At 33.4% G+C, this 22687-nt stretch overlaps 1 protein-coding gene across 1 annotated transcript in view; it reads left to right on the plus strand.

Moving 5' to 3' along the window:
• The first annotated feature begins 1296 nt into the window (after positions 1 to 1296).
• LOC142976481 (synaptic vesicle glycoprotein 2C-like) overlaps positions 1297 to 22687 on the plus strand; it is a 30291-nt gene continuing 8900 nt past the window's right edge. The window contains exons 1-2 of the mRNA XM_076119876.1: positions 1297 to 1769; positions 18020 to 18181. Coding sequence (XP_075975991.1) covers positions 1646 to 1769; positions 18020 to 18181 — 286 coding nt within the window. The 5' untranslated portion in view covers positions 1297 to 1645. The remainder of the gene's footprint in view (positions 1770 to 18019; positions 18182 to 22687) is intronic.

Genomic DNA, 22687 nt, shown 5'->3' on the forward strand with positions numbered 1-22687 from the left:
TATAACTTTTTTTTCATACACTTTTAGGGGTTTTATGATTGATGATCTATATTGGGATAATTCACACACAGTCATTTGTTTCGAAACTAAGCAGAGCTTGTAACTACAGCAGTGGTAACTTAAGAGTATGCGCGTAAAATGCAGAGACGCTCAAAGGTAGTTGCGATAACCCATCAGTTAAACAACTTTAAGAGAAAAGACGACCAATCAAACACTGTAGTAGTCGTATACATACATAAGACTAAGCCTTTTTTATAGGTAAGCAGAGACCAAAGACCACTTATTAACTACAGTACAGCAACTCCGATTATGAGTACCATACACATAACTACATTATAACGTTATCGACGTAAATATCACATTAATATATGTATCGCGCGTGCACCAAATCAAAGATCTGCCCCCGGTTTCTGAGGTACATTTAGCGGTAGTTTATCTATTCAATAGCGTTTAAACTCATATAAAAAACGCTATTGAATAGATAAACTACCATCAAACTGTATTCAATAAACTGTCTTCTTTTCCATTGCATGATTATTACCGAGTATTCTACAGGAATTAAACCGACCATACACTACCTTGATTCGATATTTCCGCAGCTCTGACCGTGGTTGCAAACCATCTTCAATAATCATGCAATCAGACGTCAACAGTCTTAGCAAAAAATGCCTATAATTTATACTACTGACCCCGAATAAACAATACTGGCCAACTAGGTAAAAGATAGCGTTTTTTATAACAACAAATCGCTCATCCAGAGCGACAGCGACGTAACTGCAAATTTGTAAATTTTACACAAGACCGTTTTTAAGTTTATAGATTCCGTTGTTGTTGTTTATTCGCGCGCCAATATGGAATATTTCGACAATGACTTTTTGCACTTTAGCGAGAAGTTTTTCACTTCCAACGGGAATTGAATCTATACTAATATTATAAAGCTGAAGAGTTTTTGTTTGGTTGAACGCGCTAATCTCAGGAACTACTGGTCAGATTTAAAAAAATCTTTCAGTGTTAGATAGTTCATTTATCGAGGAAGGCTATAAGGCGATATATCATTACGCTACGACGGATAGGAGCAGAGTAGCAATAAAAAATGTTACAAAAACGGGAAAAATTTTGACCCATTCTCGAAGTCGCGCGGGCCAGCTAGTAAATGATAATTTTGGTATATGTAATTAAGTCATTTTCGTTTTTTTTGCAGTTAAGTCATATCGCTTCGGATGAGCGCAATGCAGAACAAACTACTTTGATAACACGACGACCTTCCGATTCAAACGTGACTTAAGAACAGTTCAGCCACTACTGTGACACTTGACAGACATACAAAACGTTCGGAACAAAAATATATTTACGTATTAAAAAAAAATATGATTGAGTGTTTAGACTTTAAAATTTTGAGTGTTGGAAATATTAATTTATTTTAGTAAATAAAAGTGTTTCGTTTATTTTTTTAAGTAAAGTTTTAGCTGTAAATAAATAAATATAAGTTTAATAATAAATCAATTGCACATTGTGACTGTGATTCTAAAAATAAACTAAAATTAATAATCATGATATAGACTGCAAGAAAAAAAAATCCAAAAAAAAAATTTTTATTTGAAATTCAAAATAAAATTCTGTAAAAACTTAATTTAATATTAAAATAATGGCTTCAAAAGATAAAATGAAGACCGTGATCAATGACCTAGGTGATCTAGAGATGAACAGTACAGGTCACAAATCTAGTGATAAAACGACGTACAGCTATGAAGAGGCGCTGGAAATCACCGGTGAGTTGATGATAAGATTAATAGAGTTAGATATTGTGGGAGCAATAACCTTTGTACAATATAAGCCCAACCCGCACTTGGCCAGCGTGGTGGACTTAAGGCCTAACCCCTCCCTCATTACGAAAGGAGACCCTTTCCCAGCAGTGGGACAGTAATGGGTTAAATTTATAATATAAGTCTTTTGTATAATAATGAAAATAGATTTAACTCATGGATGTCCTACTGCTGGGCAATGGTCTCCTCCTGGAATGAGGGAGGGTTTAAGCCTTGAGTCCGCCACGCTGGGGACTTAAGCTTTTTTTAAAATCTTTATTTATTATAAGGGATTTTCGTGTATTTTAATGACGATGCCAATCCCATCGTACCTTATAAGCCCTTAGTAAGTACTATGAAGTATTTCTACTGAATGTACAATTCAGGAATTCAATCTTTCTTAGATTTCGATTGTGAATCCTTAAGACTGGTAGTCTGGTAGGTTGATTATTTCCAATTGTACAAGTCATAATAGCTGTAATAGATCAAAAAATCTTATTATGTTTTGAATCGTAACGTGTATTTTCTAGCAAAATAACTTTGATTTATAAAATGTTCATTTGTTGATTAAGGACACATGTTTCTGAGTTCATACAATATTCTCTGTGTCTGAGTTTATTCATATTGATAATTTGAAGCAAATGATTCTATGCTGTGAGTACCAAATATCAAAATCAAATCATTAACTGGGTCACACGTCACACGTTGACACTTATGATAGTCGTTACGATCACAAAAGTATATCCAAATAATTAAGAACAAATCTGTTTTATTATGCAATCCTAGGCTGTCCAAATTAATTAACTATTCATTCATCGTATCGTTAGTGGCTAACCTGGTGTCAAATTTGTTCATGCCGGCTTTTGACATGACTTGTAATCTTAATTGACAACAATCGGGACCGACTTTGAACCTATCCTCCGAAGCGCTGAGACACTACTCAAATCTTGGACGTCACTCATCTATGAAATGTCCCCGCTTGGGTTACTTAACCGATTGGTTACCGATCTGTTAGCACAACTGGTTATGAACACCTCGAACAATATTAACTGAAATACAATTTCCGCAAAACAGCCTTTAAACTTCATAACTCATACCTAACGTCTATGAAACATTGTTTACAGAATCTCTTAAAGGCTCTTCAACACGAGGTTTAATTAAAATAACAATTATAAACGGAAGATAATCATAACATTGTCACTAAATGTATTTTATTATCTTTGCAGTAAAGTATTGTCTATTGTATTAATAACTTATAGCAAAGTAGTATTACTATTGATCTTCAATGAACGAAGGTGTAAAAATAATATTTTCCATCTAACTTTATTTCCTACAAAAAACTAACAAACAATTTTTATGGTTCCTTGTGATTGGGAGGTAAATTTGGACTTGTTTAAATGTTGTGATGAAGACACTTTAACAATATAGTACAGTAAGAATGGAGACAAGTATTATAAGGTCATACAAAATTTGTTTAGGAATCAAACCCACGACTTTCTGACATAATTTTGGCAGCGCTGGTGTATGAAAAGTAAAAATAAAAAATATTTACAAATGTATAAATTTTAATGTACTATCGAACCAACTGAATCATGACCCATTTTGCCGATAATTTGCTTGAAACCGTCAAAACAATAAGAATTTCGTCTCTAACGTCAAAGTTGCACTTAGGACATTTTAAACATGAATACGACTGTGTCATGATGTATCTACGACTAGAGACAACTTTGACCTTTGTTACCACAGTACTAGATACGTTTTCGATAAATCACTCTTAATTTGAATCTAGAATGTTAATAGTTTAAACTCTTTGCACTACGAAAAAATCTATTTGTGTGAAATGTCAAAAAGCACGTCATTTAGAAATCTGTGAAACGCTTAGGGTAACCACTATAGTCATTGCCCATCATACAGTGATTGCCAACGTTAAGCAATAATACGTTTATTTTAATTTCTAAAGAAACCAGTTCAAATGAATTGCGATGTACCGATTTCGTTGAGTTTTTAAATTTTAGAAGTCGTTTTTTATAGGTAATTTATTTATAATGTTTCCAAAGTTATTGAAACAATGAAACATGACTGATGTTCCTTTAGAAAAAATATTTAAGTTGCGTTTATAATAGAGTACTACTAGAATACTATTGACCAAAATTGTGTATAAATTCCCTAACCGGGTAATAACTATACTGGTTACCCTATATTATTTTAATTTTTATAGTAACATTATTTGCTATAATGGCCGATTTAGCCATGTCCTGAGTGGGTATCGAAACCCACTCCTGACGCGTCGCAGTTGTAACATCAACCGACTACGCCATGGAGCCTGTTAAAAACGATAACAAAGAATTATTGTATTGAAGCACAAAGATTTGACATAACGCGCAATAATGACAGATAACAAATTCGTTACCAAGGAAACGTAGGTTCAAGCGAATTTCGACCTACGTTTATATAGACGTGTTTTAGAAAATAAGCACATGGTGGGTCATGATTCAGTTTGTTCGATAGTACTCTTATACGTAAAAATCAGGCACATTTGAATTATATTTACTGCCTCTGTTGCTCGGTCGGTAATATATACGATTTCTCGCCCCCTATTACATGGGACTTAATTGTTAAAAGCGAAACGTGGATGTATTTTCTGCACCTCTGCTTACACCTTTGGGTGTAACAGTCGTAATATATTTATGTATGGCTGTATTGCTTTACAACTGACACGTGTAAAACAAAATGCACTACAAAGTATCACAAGTTACTTTTCGTAATTATACTTCAAAAGCAATAAAATAAAATAATTTTAAGGAAAATGTATCTAAAAAACAAGTTTAATGATTTATTAACCTTGAAAATAACCTGTTGCACTCACCGGTCGGTACAGTTGACTTAGTAGGTTAAGCAACCTTAGGCAAGGACTGCCTTTAGACGGGTGACCGCATATTGGCTTAACACGTATCTCCGTTGACGAGTCGAATTGTTGGTCAATGTATAGTACATTGCTGCTTTGACGTAACGTGTTAGTCACTATAATCTAAGGGAGGCAGCAATGTACAGCATGATGGCTTTCAAATAGTTGCCACTATTTTAATACCTATGTTTATTATTTGCTATGAATGAAGATAGGTTATCAAGCCTCAAAGGCCTTCGAGCGGCTTGAACAAGTTTGACACTAGGTCGACTACTTAAACCATATAACTTGTATTTTATTTGTATGTTCACCTTAGTTAATACATATCAGTGATGGTTAAGGACAAATAGATCATAATTTTAATACTAGTACAGCCTTAAGCTACAGTAGACTATTCTTTTGTTTATTTTTAACAACAGCCGCACGGATCGATCACTGATTTTATGCTACGCTCACCGAGGTTGTTCCGTGGATGGGTGAACAATAAACATATTTTACATATCGAATTACTCCGTGTTTTGAAAGGCACGTTAAGTCGTGGGTCCCGGCTGACATTTTCAAAAATCATTGACAGTCGTTAACAGTAGGCAGAAGCTTGAAAGTGTGACAACCAGTCTTACTAAAGGGTCTCGTGTTATAAGACAAAACTAATGCCGCGGCACGCAACCAAATATAAATTAAATAGGCTTATAAGCAATTTTTACCCGACCCGAGAATCAGATTCTCGTGATAAGCTAACTCCTTCTAAACAGAGAACAGAAGCAGTCTTCGTGAAGACCTCCAACAATTAATACTATACGCGTAGTTACGACAGTGTTAGTATTACGTGTGTACTTCATAATGTATAAAAATCTCCATATTAATATCTTCTAGTTATGCTATTAATAGAACTGCATATTGATATATAAACTTGCTAATATTGCCTTGTCATGAATCTTATTATGAACTAATTCAACGTATGTAATACTGTACTTTTATTCTTAGTTGAGCTAAGAAACTTGCTCTTGTTGTACCTACTACATATTATAAAGATGTCAAACCGTAGAAGCCTCGTAAATTATCGGAGAAGTTGTAAAGATTTTTCATAAATGGAGAAATATTTTATTCAGTGGTTAAAGTCACAAATCACACATCTTTATTTATACCACTGCGAGATAAAAGCCTCACCTCATTATTTTTAGGCTACACGGTCTATTTACCAGCTGGATCTGGTCTAATTGATAATTGCTGAACTATTCAGCTCAAGACACAAGCTCGAAAATACAAAATCATTTTCATGATGTTCTTCAAAACGGTTGCCTATAAAATCGGCGAGGTTGGTGGATTGTGATTTTTACATTGAAGATGTGTTAATAGATTATAAATGTAGCTTTCTTGCCAAAAACAAAATATTCATATAAAATAAGGCCTGTTACCTGGTAATCCAGGTAAATCCAGATTTTTGCAGTTTCGGTGCATTTTCCGGTTTGAGATTTCAATTAAAATTGATTGCCAAGATAATTCAAAATACCTACTTTAACAACTGTTTTATTATCGAGATTTGACCTTGAATGATCTTTCCTTATAGTTGCATAAACATCAGGTACTTCACCTTAATAATTGATTTATAATTATCTGTTAGGTAAAGTAACTATACAGAGGTTTTCCAATGGATGGATAACCGGATCAATATGTTCATTTTTATTTAGTTTAAGTGCTAAATCTGAAACATATTCAGCTGAAACATTTCTAAGTTAACTGTTAAATAATAAGTTTGACGCGAAAAGTAGATTTAGAGTTTATCGCTACCAGACACAAAGGTAACTGGGCAAGTTTATTTTATTATAAGCATGTGATAAATTTGTGGACCCGCACTTGGCCAGTGTTGGACTCGGGGCCTTATCCCTCCATCGTGTGGGCGGAGACCCTTGCCCAGTGCAGCAGTGGGACAGTAATGTGATTTTATCATTTCAGTAAAAAGTAATTACTTCATTTTTGCAAAGTGAGAAAAAATACTAATATGTTTACTATCTAGCGTTTCAAACAATTAAAGTATGGTGCGTGTAGTGCGTAAAGACCTCATTTAGATTCTTTCATTGTGAAGGTTTTTGTAAACAGGTATTCTATAGCTACAAGGCCATATTCAAGACAAAAGTACGAAAACGTGACATATACGTGTACAATATACAAATTACTATAGAGACACGTGAATTCTACATTTGGTAATAAATTAATGACAAACTATGTTTGGTAATGTAACAATTTTAGGACTAACCCCTACCGGTGAGACACCTAAACCGGGTAAGGCGGTTTCACTTCAAAATCGGGAAACCAATAATATATAGCACTTAACAATATTAAAATTTTATGTGCGAGCGTATGTGGGACTGCCTCCGTGGCGCAGTGGATAAGGTTACCACGCCGCTACCATTGCGTCGGGGGGTCCTAGGTTCGATTCCCAAGCGGAACAATTAATTATTTGTGCGATCCACAAATGCTGATCATGAAGTCTCAGTTATATTCCAGAGTCGGGCAGAGTACTTCTGGTTTTTTCTTTTTTATATTGTAAAAAGAAGATAATTGCCTGGAGTTTGGTAACATGCCAGATACTAGTATGGTAAGGGGCTCTATCATTCTTAACGGCGAATCGTGTTTTTTAATACACCCCTGCCTTTACATTCGGGTATAAAATGCGGGATATTATGTATGTAATTAAACTAACCATCATTTAAAATTACATTTCAATTCATTTTCTTTGTCAAACAACCTAAGAGTGAACTTGGTATGGCCTCATCGAAAGGTCTAAGGAAACGTACCGTTATGTCTTATGGGAAGGAAAAATAAGCAGCCCAATAAAAATAACTGTTTTCTTAAGGTCCCAAGTATCAATTAAACATCAGTTAAATGTATAAGGAAGGCTTTTTATGTATTAGAAATTTTATTAACACTTAAAATGTTGAAGGAAAACTTTGTAAGGAAAATTGTATGCATGAGATTTTTTTTTTATAAACGTCTTTGGGTTGTAATAATTACATTGTGGAACCAAGTTCATTGGCCGTTTTATTAATATAACTTTGAGTGCAGAATTGTAATGCATAAATACAAAAGTAATTATGTAATTACGTACAGGTATTATACGTCAATGATATAAACAAAAATGATGAATAAATGGTAAAAATTTTAATCATAAATCCAATTAGGTGAATAATTCTTAATGAATATATTTTTTATGTTTTTATCATAATTTTTCATCGGAGGTAAATACAAAATACATAAGGCTCAAACTGCATCATCATCAATTGCTGACCATCTTTACGGAGTCCATATCCATTGTTTACTCAAAACTATCTCTGATTTTATTGACAACACTTACTTGTTTATATCTTCACAACCCTTATTAGTCTAGTAGAGTAACATGTTTGACATATTATTGTCTAGAAGGAAACCACAGCTGAAAACTGGTGAATACGAGATTAGGGTTTTATTTGGCACAAAATGTCTTAAATGCGAAAGTAATAATTTTTTAATGTTAATAATATATATATACTAAGCTTTTATACTACGATATATATGTATATATATAAAAAAACTACTATTACTACTTCGTAGTACTATACCTATTACAACAAATAAATAAAATATATAAAAAATACTATTACTACGTCGTAGTACTATAATCTATCGAAACAAAATGAAATAAATAAATACTATGAATAAAGTGTCAAAAGAAACAAGAATGGTCGTTTATTCACGATCTCTCAATTCGATATAATCAGAATCAGTGGCCTTGAAGTATGTTTACGATTTATTGTAGACTGTTTTTTATTTATTTTTACTTTTGTTTGTATTTAAATAGTACTGATTTACTGTTTTTTCAGTCTAAAAGAAAAAATAGGCTTCATAGTAGGCATTAACAATTGCTTTTTAACTAAAATATATTTAGTAACAATTTCTTTTTAGGTAAGAAAGGTAACATGACAAAATAAAAGTGTCGAATTTAAACATAATGTATACATCATTATAATCACAGGGGAAGGCATAGACCAGTGAATCCCACTTGAAAAGATTTTTATATTGGCCATTTGATACAATTAAATAATTAAGATGTTTTATCCTTAAGATCTAAATGAAATGATAGTACTTATATTAAATTAATTTTATACGCGGTATTTTAAAGAATCCATATTACCATTAGAAAAGCATTAATCAAACAAGTGTTATTGCCAAAATATTTTGTTTATTTTCTTGTATTAATTGATATACGACCTTTCAATGCTAATTTGAATAAGATAGGTGCTAAAGCAGACGACAAGGATTTGTAATATAAACGATAATTAATTTATTTACATAATTAAATGTATTCTTAATTGATTTTATATCTATTTGAATGGGAGGCTGGTCTTCCAGTGACACTCTGTTATAACTCATTAATGGAACATTCATCTATACTAATATTATAAAGCTGAAGAGTTTGTTTGTTTGTTTGTTTGTTTGAACGCGCTAATCTCAGGAACTACGGGTCCGACTTGAAAAAATCGTTCAGTGTTATATAGCCCATTTATCGAGGAAGGTTATAGGCTATATATCATCACGCTACGACCAATAGGAGCAGAGTAACAGTAAAAAATGTTACAAAAACGGGGAAAAATTTTACCCATTCTCTCTTATGTGACGTAAGCGAAGTTGCGCGGGTCAGCTAGTATATTTATAAAATTCTCGTGTCACAATGTTTGTTCTCGTACTGCTCCGAAATGGCTTGACCGATTCTCATGAAATTTTGTGAGCATATTGAGTAGGTCTGAGGATCGGCTTTTTTTCAATTGTATTTTTTTTTTCATGATATTTTTGAGACACATGGCTTCGAAAAGTCCTTGGTGGGTTATTTCTTGTACAAACCCTCGACCACTTGCGTGGGAAGAGCAAGTAAAATTATTCTGCTGTCACTACTCTGGGTCAGCTTTTCTTCTGTATTTTAGTTTCGGTAGATTTTTCACTTTCTTTTTAAACATATTTTAAGCTCTTTACTGTACAGTCATAATGGCATTATCAATAATTGTTGTTTTAAAAAAATATTCTTAAATCCACGTTCTTTAGAATCTTAGTATTAGTTTATAAAAACTCTAAAGTCATGATGACTTGCAAAAATAAACGAGTTAACAAAGTGCTGTGTTGTTGTCGCATAGATTTTTAAAATTATTCTATTATATATTATATATCACTGCATGTTTAGGTATTTAACATAGCTGTATAATATATGTTTTTAAGAGTAGCGGAAACTTTCTTTGATCCGCGCCTTTTTAATGTCGCTTAAATATATTAATACCCCATTAACGTCCCACTGCTAGGCAAGGGTTTCCTTCCGTAATGAGGGAGTGGTTAGACCTTGGATTCACCACACTGGCCAAGTGCGGGACTTTGCCTTCAAGAACTGTTCTAAAGAACTATCAGGCAGGCAAGGTGGCATCACGATGTTTTACTTCACCATTGGAACAAGTGATCGTTATTTTCTGCAAACAAATCGTACGAACTACGTCATTAAATTTTATCGGAATTTCGCTCTTATTTACACATTGTCACATTCATGTGATTATTCTTAGGTGCAGCGCAGACGACAGACTATCCGTGACGCACTTTTTAGTCTGTGAAAATAGAACCTATGCAATTATACGCAGTAACGCACACAACGCGCAAAAAGTCCGGCACGCATTAAATCGGTGTAATTCGGGCAGACCGCACCGCGCCGCACAAAAAGTGTGTGAAAAAAATTGAACGTATCTGCATTTGCTAGGGGTGGACGTAACGCATGCGATCATGGCGCCAGAGGTCGATGTAACGATATAAATTCAATAAAATAATACTTCGCGATCTCTGCACGATTTCCATAGTGTCTATGTCCCTACAACTCTGCCGACAGAATGATCGAAGATGTGCGTCGTGTGCGTTGAAGGTTGAAAGTCTGTGAAAAATCCGCGACCGACTTTTTGCGCGCCATGCAGACTTTTTGAGCGCCGCAGACTCGATCGCACAAAAAGTGTGCCGTCTGCGCTGCACCTTATTGTGACGTAGTAAGCACGTTTTTTATGGCCCGCGTATAGTACGGATATACTTTTCAAGCACATATCAAAACAATGTTGACTTGTTAAAGATAACACGTCTATCAATAAATAATCGAAGATGATAAATATTGATCAGATTTTCTTGAAAGAACTCATTTTCTCAAGTCTTCTCAGTACAAAAAACATCCTACTAATATTATAAATGCCAAAGTTTGTGAGAATGTATGTATGTATGGATGTTTGTTACTCTTTCACGCAAATACTACTCAACCGATTACGATGAAATTTGGTATATAGGTAGCTGAAGATCCAGAATAACACATAGGCTACTTTTTATCCCAGTTTCTGAGGAATCGGGATTTACACGGGAAGGGTTTCCACGTAGACGAAGTCGCGGGTGGCCTCTCGTTTAACATGAAGCCGGCAAAACACTATCAAAAGCTATCACGCTACTGTACATGACAAAAAAATAACCAAACATGTACTTGGCACATTTTGAACCACTCTTATCTGTACTTATCTGCTACTTAACCAGTACTCACCGGTAGTCTATCTTAAGACGTATCTTAAGATTTATCTCGAGACTTATCCGAGGAAACATGTGCAGCTGTGTTATTGACACCAATATTTATCTGACGTTCTTTTGTCTAGACTGATATCTTGAAGTGATACGAGAATTTTACAAGTGCCTGTTTTATCATGATAAGTATAAAGTTGGGCCTAAATCAGAGTAAACTACCGACATTGCAACACAGTTAGTAAATGTTAAATTAATATACTGTCCTAACGATTGGAGCCTTTCAAATTAAGCAAATGTTATATTAAACAATTATAATCAGACTAGCTGACCCGCGCAACTTCGCTTGCGTCACCTAAAAGAATGGGTCAAAATTTTCCCCGTTTTTGTAACATTTTTCATTGCTACTCCGCTCCTAATGACCGTAGCGTGATGTTATATAGCCTATAGCCTTCCTCGATAAATGGGCTATCTAACACTGAAAGAATTTTTCAAATCGGACCTGTAGTTCCTGAGATTAGCGCGTTCAAACAAACAAACAAACAAACAAACTCTTCAGCTTTATAATATTAAGTATAGATAGATAAAATATACTTAAACTAAGAATAACAGTACAATTCACAAACATAAGTTGACGTAATCCATTCAAAAAAATAAAAGGCAGCCGCCATTTTTTTCTTTTTCTTCCTTTTTTTTCGGCAGCTTCACTTGATGTTGCCTGGTTGCCAACATAAATCACGAGGCTAGTTATCAAGAAATGTTGTATGACAATATGATAACAGCCTATAGCGGACGCCATAGAAATTAATATTTTTGTAGTACATTTTAATAACAAACTCACTATATTCTATTCTTTTCCTTTTTTTCATTTAATAAGTCATCTCCCGCACTAAGAATTGCTCTTGTGTCGCGGGGACTTTTACAAACATACAAACAACGGACACAAAGTGCAACCAGACCCGAAACAATTATTTGTGGATAGCACAAATAAGAATCCTCTATAGTTTTGTCCATAATTATCAATATATACAGCTCCTTACAGAATACACTAAACAAATAATGACGTAAGTTTCAGCAGGTGTACAAATGTTTAATTTCATGTTTCAAATATGGACAATTAATTTTATTATAAAGATTCTACATTACTCTATAGTTTTATAGCAGTAGTTGTATCTGTGTTGTGGTACCCTAGTTTAAATACAAAATAAATGCTACTTTGCTTTAGGCCTTTGCTCAGTAGTGGGACATAGAAACAGGCTAAATAAAAAAAAAAAAATGTTACTTTTAGTTAAAGTCTTGAAACGTTTTCTTTTTTTACTTGCATCCAAGTTCGTAGATATACCTGAATCAATTAGCTTTAATTAACTCAATAAATATTGTTTTATGAACCTCCACTTCTTGCTCTAGAGTTAAATCAATTCAATTCAAATATCTTAATTAGGGCAAATAATTAGAAATAACATACACTCGATACAAAACAACATTATTTGTATGTCAACTGTCATTAATACGAGTCATGTAAAGTTAGTATGAAAATAAAATAAATGAAAACTGGAATTCTCGTAATCAATATTTAACATATGTAATTTACAGGTTTTACACGCTTTCAGCCATACGTTAAACCATGTCCTTGGTTATTTCTGCGCGAAAATTACGCGTGATAATAACTAAATTAGTATGGCACTTTCAATTCGTTATGGTATTCCTATGTACATAAAAAGTGTGATGGTTTCTGTAAAAATACTACCTCGAGATAGAGGCGCTATAACGTATTTTTGAGCAGAATTTGAACCTGAGACTTCTGAACCCTGACATCTTCCTATCTAAATTATATAACCATTGCTAAAATTATGTTTGTTATTTAATCAAGATATAACTATCTACTGAACGGATTGAAATGAAATTGACAACACTTTATAGCTGAGATCCTGGATTAACACAATTATACTGTCACCTCGGAAAATATTTTTAAATGGATGAAGTCGCGAGCAGAAGCAATATCATAGTGGGTTATATTTTTCATAAAAAACCGTGATAAGCAAGGGCTAAACAATAAATAGGCTGATTAAGTACTGAAATGTACATTAATACTAATTTTCCCCAATAACTTATAATTCAACTTTGTAAATACTAAATACAATATCTACTGCCTGAAATATAATTTCCTGTTCATCACTGAAGGTTAACTGTTCAGAAACAATATAGTTTCTGCGTTTGTAAGGAAAAAACATTATCAGAAGTAACAAGTTTTTTTCAATGTCATTGCCAAGAAATTAGTCATGACTTAACGCTAAATAACTTTGTATGGAACAACTCGTACTCTATCAATAACAATTGATCTCATGTCGCAGGGACTTTTACAAACATACAAACAAGGAGCATTTTTTTTAAACCATTCTCGTACTAAGAATTACTCTAGTGTAGGGCTCTTTTACAAACATACAAACAACGGACATAATATACCACAAGATCCGAAATAGCTATTTGTGCGATACACAAATAATTTCGACCCCACGACGAGTTCGTAGAGGCGATTCGGCCACCTTAACCACCGTGCCTCTGAGGTCGTTCTAATTCCGTATGAGAAGGGAACGCATGATCTTTTTGAACACTGGTATTGGCGTAGTGACCGCTTTAACCACTGCGCTACGGAGGCCATCGGTATTTTCTGTTCCTCTCCTAAATCTTTTGTTTTTATTTATTAGCTGCCACTATCAGACATACAAAGTTATTTGGCGCGTATTGTATTTACGTCTTAGAGTTGCTTTTTTACAGTTATTATTGAAATAAGTATAATATATTGTAATACTACTAAAACGTACCGTATACTGCGTGAAAATGCATTGTTATTATAATTATGGCAATTGTCTTCGCATCTCTGGTTTTTGACAAACATGTTATGGATTTCATAGAGTCCATTGACTTAAATTTTGAATAACATAATATTACTATGCCGTGACATTTAAGAATTTAATATGATTATCTGTAAGTGTGTATGTCACTGAACTTCTCTTAAACGACTGGACCGATTTTGATGAAATTTTTTGTGTGTGTTCAAGGGGATCTGAGAATGGTTTAGATTCACAATTTTGCCCGCTCTACAATGTTTTTTTATTTAATTTTATGGCAAAACAACGTTTGCCGGGTCAGCTAGTAAAAATATAATACACTAGCTGACCCGCGCTACTTCGCTTGCGTCACCTAAGAGAGAATGGGTCAAAATTTTCCCCGTTTTTGAAAAAAAAATTTACTCTTACTCTGTTCCTATTGATCGTAGCGTGATGATATAGCGTAGCCTATTGCCTTCTTCGATAAATGTGCTATCTAACATTGAAAGAATTTTTCAAATCGGACCAGTACTTCCTGAGATTAGCGCGTTCAAACAAACAAACTCTTCAGCTTTATAATATTACTATAGATATACGATTATTATTTTGAGTTATACCTATCACGTATAAATTAGTAACAGTACAAGAAATAATAAACGTCACTTGCTAAAACACTAATGAAAAATGCATGAAAACTTTGCATGCATAGAAGTTCTCAAAAACTAATTAGAAAGAATGCAAATTGTCCAATCCGCACTTGACGAGTGTGGTAGACTAAAGATCCTCTCGTTTATTCTGGATCTCCCCTTATACATTAGTAAAAGAATACTTTGACATATTAGCTAAAATGACTAGAAAAATTGTAAGGTATATATTTACTATTTACCATTACAAAGAAAAAGTAGCTGTTTATTTTTTACTTGACCATTATCAGTTGCGAAGAACAATTATCTTTTAAGGTTAATTACCTCATTACGGATAAATGGAAGTCAACTCAATAGTTAAACTCAATAGACAGAATCATTACTTACATAATTTATTATATGTTCGCATTATACAAAAAAAAAACTTTGCATTTCAATGAAAATGTAAATTCTGGATTTTATAGATGAATCCTCTTATTCATAAACGCACTATAAACCTATTTTAGTCAAACAACTTCTCAAATGTTTTCTCTCTTTCATGTCGTTGAGGAGTGAAAAAACAAAACACTTAATAAGCCTTTCATAACTTCATATATTTTTATGAATAAGAGATCTTTATATTGCAATTAAATATAAAAAATACAGACCTTTTACATAATAAGCATATACAGGGTGTCCCAAAACTCAACGATAATCCGAGACAGGATGAAAAGCCAAGTCATACCGGTTCTAGGAAAAATATAAAAAAAATTCCATGTCACTTAGTTCAGCAATAATAGTCATTTTTCAAAAAAGTTGAAATTCCACACCCTTGCTCGCATTTTCAAGTCCTGTAATCGCGAATGTCACAATTTCGCTGTGTTTTTTTGAATTTCGTGATCCTCATTAAATATGCTAATAATCGTAAAACAGATTAATGCACAAAACATTGTTAATTTAATAAAAAAAGTTAAGTTTTAGTGAGTAATAGTTCACAAAAATATCTTTAGTTAACTTTGACGCTTCATATTGAAAAAAAAATGTACTACACTACCCTTGGCAAGTTATTTCAAAAGTTGGCGCATTTAATCAAGATTTCAAAATGGTGCAACACTTGCCACATTCCTTGCCATTAAAAATGTTATTTTTATTTGAACGAAGAGTATCCCCGCAGATGGATCGGACGCAGTAGTACAATTTTATGGCCTCCTCGTTCCTCCTATCTAAATCCAGTAGATAGTTTTTACTGGGAATACATAAAAGAAAAAGTCTATTCGAAATCAATACAAAATCCATCAGAACTTCGCCAGAAAATTGACACAACGTCAGAGGAAATAAATGCAAGGAATTTTGCTTGACTGGTGAAAAGATCTTTTGTACGCCGTTGAAGAGCCTGTATTCGTGCCAGAGGAAAGCAATTCTTTTTAGTAAAGAGGTAATTTAGACAGTCCATAACCAATATTTAATGTAATAAACATAATAAGTAATAATAATTAAAAAAAAAAACAATGAACGAACCATCGTTCTTATTTAATTATTCTCCTTAAACTAGAGTAGTTCCGAATTGCTTTCCTCTGGCGCGAACATAGGCTCTGCAACGCCTTACAAATGACCTTTGCACCAGTCAAGCAAAATTCCTCGCATTTATTTCCTCTGACGTTGTGTCAATTTTCTGGCGAAGTTCTGATAGATTTTGAATTGATTTCGAATAGACTTTTTCTTTTATGTATTCCCAGTAAAAAATATCTACTGGATTTAGATAGGGGGAACGAGGAGGCCATAAAATTGTACCACTGCGTCCGATCCATCTGCGGGGATACTCTTCGTTCAAATAAAAATAACATTTTTAATGGCAAGGACTGTGGCAAGTGTTGCACCATTTTGAAATCTTGATTAAATGCGCCAACTTTTGAAATAACTTGCCAAGGGTAGTGTAGTACATTTTTTTTTCAATATGAAGCGTCAAAGTTAACTAAAGATATTTTTGTGAACTATTACTCACTAAAACTTAACTTTTTTTATTAAATTAACAATGTTTTGTGCATTAATCTGTTTTACGATTATTAGCATATTTAATGAGGATCACGAAATTCAAAAAAACACAGCGAAATTGTGACATTCGTGATTACAGGACTTGAAAATGCGAGTAAGGGTGTGGAATTTCAACTTTTTTGAAAAATGTCTATTATTGCTGAACTAAGTGACATGGAATTTTTTTTTTATTTTTCCTAGAACCGGTATGACTTGGCTTTTCATCCTGTCTCGGATTATCGTTGAGTTTTGGGACACCCTGTATAATACGCCTGTTAGGTGTACCCAAAGATGTATATGTATATGTATATGAAATACACGTTTCGCCATCTAAAATAAAAGACCGATAACACTTTACTCGACTAGAGAATCGAATTTAAAACCTCGTATTCAGTAGCTGTGTTAATTGGATGTTTGTTATTCAATCCCATCAAAACTACTAAACATGTTTTGATAAAATCTGGCTCACTCTTTAACTATAATCTGGATCATCTGGACATAGGACATTTTCACCCTAAAAGTCAAGGGAGACTAAAATGAATACATAATAATGTATCTAGTGTTTATTACATGTAACTACTAAGTAACTAGTGAATGTAATAATCTTAGAGTTTTAAAACTAGGTTTATTCGGTGCAGTAGCTCGTTATAGTAATTCGATTAATTAGCCATGCACTTGCTTTCTCGCTTTGACTTATAACGCTGTCCCTTTTGTTACCTCAACCTACATTCAGTAATTAACATGTTGATTTTCAAATAGTTTTATAGCAAGTAACAATTCAAAAATATCGTTTCTATAGCTATCCTCAGTTCATAGCAAAGGACAATAATTAGTGTTATCGTCACGGTAAAGCAACGCCATTGACGTTAGGTTTAAGATGGATAGCCATTTGAATTGGTTATTGCTCCAAAAGTCGATCATACTGCACTAAGTCTGTCTAAAAACAATTATTGTTAAAGCCGACAATTATTGTTGTATTACTAACAACAATTTATTGTTGTAGTACGACCCTGTTTAGTTACACTTATGGAAAGATATATGAGACTATAGTGAAGACACTATCAACCTATCGATGCCAAATTATGAAGTCTGCATCGCGCAAATAAATATTACACGACCACGAACAAAATTGTATGTACATTTAAGGTCGCAATTTTGCCTGCCAGAGATTATCCCCCATCGCATAGCATATTTTCTTTTTGAATTGAAGAAACACCAAAACCTATTCCTCAAAACATTACTATACTGTTTAACAAGGTGTGCTGTTACATATTCCAGGTCATGGCAAATACAACTACCTGATGCTGTACACCTGTTTCGTGGTGATCATCGCCATGGGCATCGACATCTTCGGGCTGGGCATCATCGTGACGGCTGCCACCTGCGACCTCGGCATGACCCTTAGTCAGATCGGAGTACTGTCTTCCATGCCTTTTGCTGGTGAGTGAAACTGAGTATTTGGTTACTATATATTACTTCATCAGAGCGTAATAATGTAAGCTAGACTCTTATACTTGTTTACATTTACGAAGTACCCATGAGTTGAGTTTTATACGGAGAAAAAATCTATACATTTATACAAAACGTGGCGAATCATTGGATATTATTAACTTTCCGAAGAAAAGAGACCATTTTGACCCTGTAAAATAATCGCTTAAGTAGTAAATAAGGTGGTGTGTGGCAAAATCACATAACTGGGTGGTGTATGATTACTACCATGCAATGACAAGTAGTCACACATATTGATAGATTTACACGACCAGCAACATCAAGTCAGCTGCAAAGTTATCACACCAATAAATATGATTATTCAGTACCCGATAAATCAATAGTTCAGTTACACAACACTAATAAGATATTTTTATTCAAGATGGATTAAATTAGAATTACAATCAGTAATTAAACAGCTTGCTTAATCAGCATTATTTCATCAGCTATACGAAGAAACAACAATAAAGTTCTGACCTTTCGTGATAAGAAAGTACTAACAATGTCTAGATATTTTCCGTGAATCACTCGATATTCATCAGGAATTATCCTTAGAATTGCGATATCGACTTGTAAATAGCTGCAAGTATGATTGTGTAAGAAGATTGAAGTGTATTTGAGAAGTATGTTGAGCAAGTTTTTCTCCACTTCATAAAATGACACTGTATTTACTACCATAAGTCTATGGTTTCAAGGTTTTACTATAGATTATATTTATTAGACTAACAGACCAACGTTTGAGACTAAATTGAATTAACTAGTTTGTGTTTTTATTATAACAGGCGTGAATTTCTTCATAATCCTGCCTACATTTTTGTGTATTAAGCTAAGGCCTATAGACACAAGCCGAAAAAATGAGTCAAGACGGCTTAATTGTTTGATAAATATTTCCGAAACGTGCCGAACCGAATATGTCGCTCCTTGAATACAAAAGGGCCACAAATCGAAATCTATAAATTTTACAGGAGAGCCAAAACAAATTTTTGAAACTGTTTTTTTATAACATTTCATATATTTATTTATTAAATATAAGATGTTAATATATCATTAGATGCGTATTTTTTAGCTCTATCTTTCTACAAAATAAACTTTGTAATAGCTGTTACCTATTAAGAGAAAAAAGCATATAAGTCCCTTTTGCATTCAAAATTTGAACCAATATTATGAGAAATATGTCAAAAATTAAACACAGTCTTACAAATAAAAATGGTTAATTGTACTTTTTTGGTAAAAAAAACCGTATCAAAAAGTTTAATAATAATTACTAAGTAAAACCATAACTGAATAGACCAGGAAAACATTGTATTAAACAATCTAAATAAAAAAATCTTAACTTTTTATTAAGTACCTAAGTAAAATTATTGAGATCAACTTTGTGCGTAACTTTCATTATTTAGTAAAATTAAACATCAATCATTATCATCAATCAATGGGTAACGTGACGAGTAGACTGAGTGCAGCAGGAGTATTAAAGAAATAAGATAATAGAAAAGGCTTTTGAGTTTTATAAGCCTTTATATTTAGCATTCGTAGATTATTCCAAAGCTTTTGACAGCATTACTCATTCCGCCATAGAAACTCATCACTCCATCCAACTCCTACTTAAAGATACTATTTAGAATCGAACCTTCATACATCAAACTCATCAAAGCAATAGACAACAATATCATTCCAAATCCAAAGAAGCGTGTAACAGGGAGACCCGCTATCTCCCAAATTATTTACCAGCACCCTCAGAGAAATTTTCAGGAGCCTGGCGGTGTTATGGCAATCAAAAGCATAGTCTGTTGTAAGCGGTAAACAGTTAACAAACCATTGTTTTGTAGATGACATAGTCCTCTTCTCTTTTTCGGCATCGGAACTCGAATCAATGCTCAAAGATCTGAGCACGGCAAACCTTCAGATTGGACTGAGTAAGAACCGTACAAAAACCCAGGTTATGACCAACAACACAAAACGTAGGGTCGAGGTAGACGGGCACGTCATAGACTATGTCGACGAGTACACTTGCTAGGGCCAGATAACCTCTTTTAACAACCAACGGGACAAAGAGTTGGACAAACCGACAGCAACCACGCATAAGGTCGGAACACTATTTTCATCGAAAATCCAATTTTTATACTATCGTAATGACGGGTATGAGTTTAATAGATTCCTGAAATCAGAATAGTAAAATTACTTTTAATTAACGAGTTTCATTAACGCATATGGTCGTATATTTTGAAAGTTACCGCGCATACGGTAGCATTTCGATGTACGACGATATGCGTTATGCTATTGGTTCGCGTCTGACCAATCACAGTCAGTTACCGCCGTCGTATGTCTCTGACGGCGCGTGCGATAAAGTATTTTAAGTAAATAAGTAAACAATAAGAATTTGATGTGATTTATGTTGTAATATCTATTATTATTATATATAATCAAAATGAACAACCTAGGATCATCAAGAATTTTAAAATTAGCACTTAATGACAATAATAACATAACCTCCAATGAATCCCGTCGAATCGGTAAGTTTTGGTTGACATTTGATTGTTTAATTATGAAACACTCTAAATGATAACGCAATACAAAGTTGTTAAATTAGGTATTTTCTAACGTTTAAGTAGTTCTTTTGATATTTATAATTTTAAGCTAGTCCCGCGCATAACGTCGTAACATTATAGTTACGACGTTATGCGTTGTTCATTTCTGAAAGTTAGGGGTCGTAACTAATACTTACCTCTGTATGCGTCGTTATGAAATAACCAAATCTCAGTAATAATCGTCGTATCTAGAACATACGACGTTATGCATCGAACTATATATTAAATAAGACTTTATGACGTTATGTATTTGCTAAAATTATGAATAAATTTAATATTTTGAACCATTTTTATTTGCTGTAGTGGTTATTGAATTGTTATTATTATTTTTTAGAACTTGTCCAAGGTGAATCCGGTCATAATTAGAATTTGTAAGAGTCAATGGTCGAGATATCGCCAACAAGGAGCGGTAATTGTAATGATGTAATACAACCCAACTAGCACACAAGCTGCTTATACAGTCGTTATACAGCCTGATAGTTACATAAGAGTCGTTCAAATGCTGTACAATTCTCTATAAGTTGTATGGTAGCTATTTAAAAAACCCTTTAACAGCTAGGCGGGACAGTAGCCGTTTAGTAGGAACCAGATGACTTATAGTGTAGTGTAGTATATATGAGTATGTAACATGCGTCGCTAGACAGCCTAGGGAAGTATAATAGAGTTAATGGAGTCTTCTATAACACCGTTAAATGTATAAGGGTACTTTAGGAGATCAAGGAGTTTAAACGGAGTTATGCGTTGCTTCTATAGCGCTCAAGAGCGTGACTAAGCTTTTTGTAATGCCCTAGGTTATATAACAGTTTTTTTTCAGGGCTAGTGTATTACTCATCTACAAAAGAATTGCGTAGGTCTTTAATAGCGCCTTGAGCGTTATATCAGATATTTATATGGCTTCTGTACGGCAAATAAATGTATAAGATATCATTCGAAACATTTTTACAGTCACAGGGATTACAGAATTATGTTAAAGCACCCAAAGCGTTTTAATAGCATGAACTATCGCCCTTGTAACTATACATCTATAACCGAGTAATATCCCTTTATAATAGAGCTCAAAGTTATTATATTTAATATTTACATATGTAGGTGAAGTAGTGGTAGTCTGTCAACTGTTTTCAAAGAATCATACAATAAATTGACTTTCAAAGTATTTTAATATTCAACGACTGACCCCTAAAATTACAAGTAAAACGCTAGGATGCGACCAAACAGTTATATTAAAGCACTCCTATGCCACAACTGCAAAACCTTGAAGTCTACAACAGCAAACACTAGAGCCTTTGTACAGCTTAAGCCGCTAGAGCAGATGTAACCAACTCTGAGTGCTGCTTGATTGAGACGCCATTACAGCATTTGGAAAACATATTTTTTGAGGTTATTACGATCTTTTGAAGATCATATAAATCTATAGTCTGGTAACGTTAACATAATTAAAATATTTTTTTGTTACCTATAACCCTAATTAAACTATCTGTAACCCTCAAAGTCTTATCTATGTTCAAAATACAATTTCCAAATCTACATATCTATATAATTTTTGCATTTAAAACTGAATATTTTGAGGGCGCAATTAACGCAACATAATTAAAATACTTTTTTGAATTTTAATTGTAAAGCACTGAGTGCAAATAAAGCTGAAGGCATAATTTTGATTGATTATTAGATAAGTCCAAACTAAATAATAATTAAAGACTGATTATATTTTAAGCAAAACTGTTATTTTTATGTTAGTGGAAAATAGCTTAAAGTTGTCGTCCAAAAAATATTTTTATCTTTTATAACCATGATACGAGTGATTTATTGTCTGATATAATATAATAATACTTAGGATTCCTTTGGCTGTTTATGTTATTCAATGTTAAAGTTATCT

Source organism: Anticarsia gemmatalis, chromosome 11, assembly GCF_050436995.1.
Source record: "Anticarsia gemmatalis isolate Benzon Research Colony breed Stoneville strain chromosome 11, ilAntGemm2 primary, whole genome shotgun sequence".
Lineage (NCBI taxonomy): Eukaryota > Metazoa > Arthropoda > Insecta > Lepidoptera > Erebidae > Anticarsia > Anticarsia gemmatalis.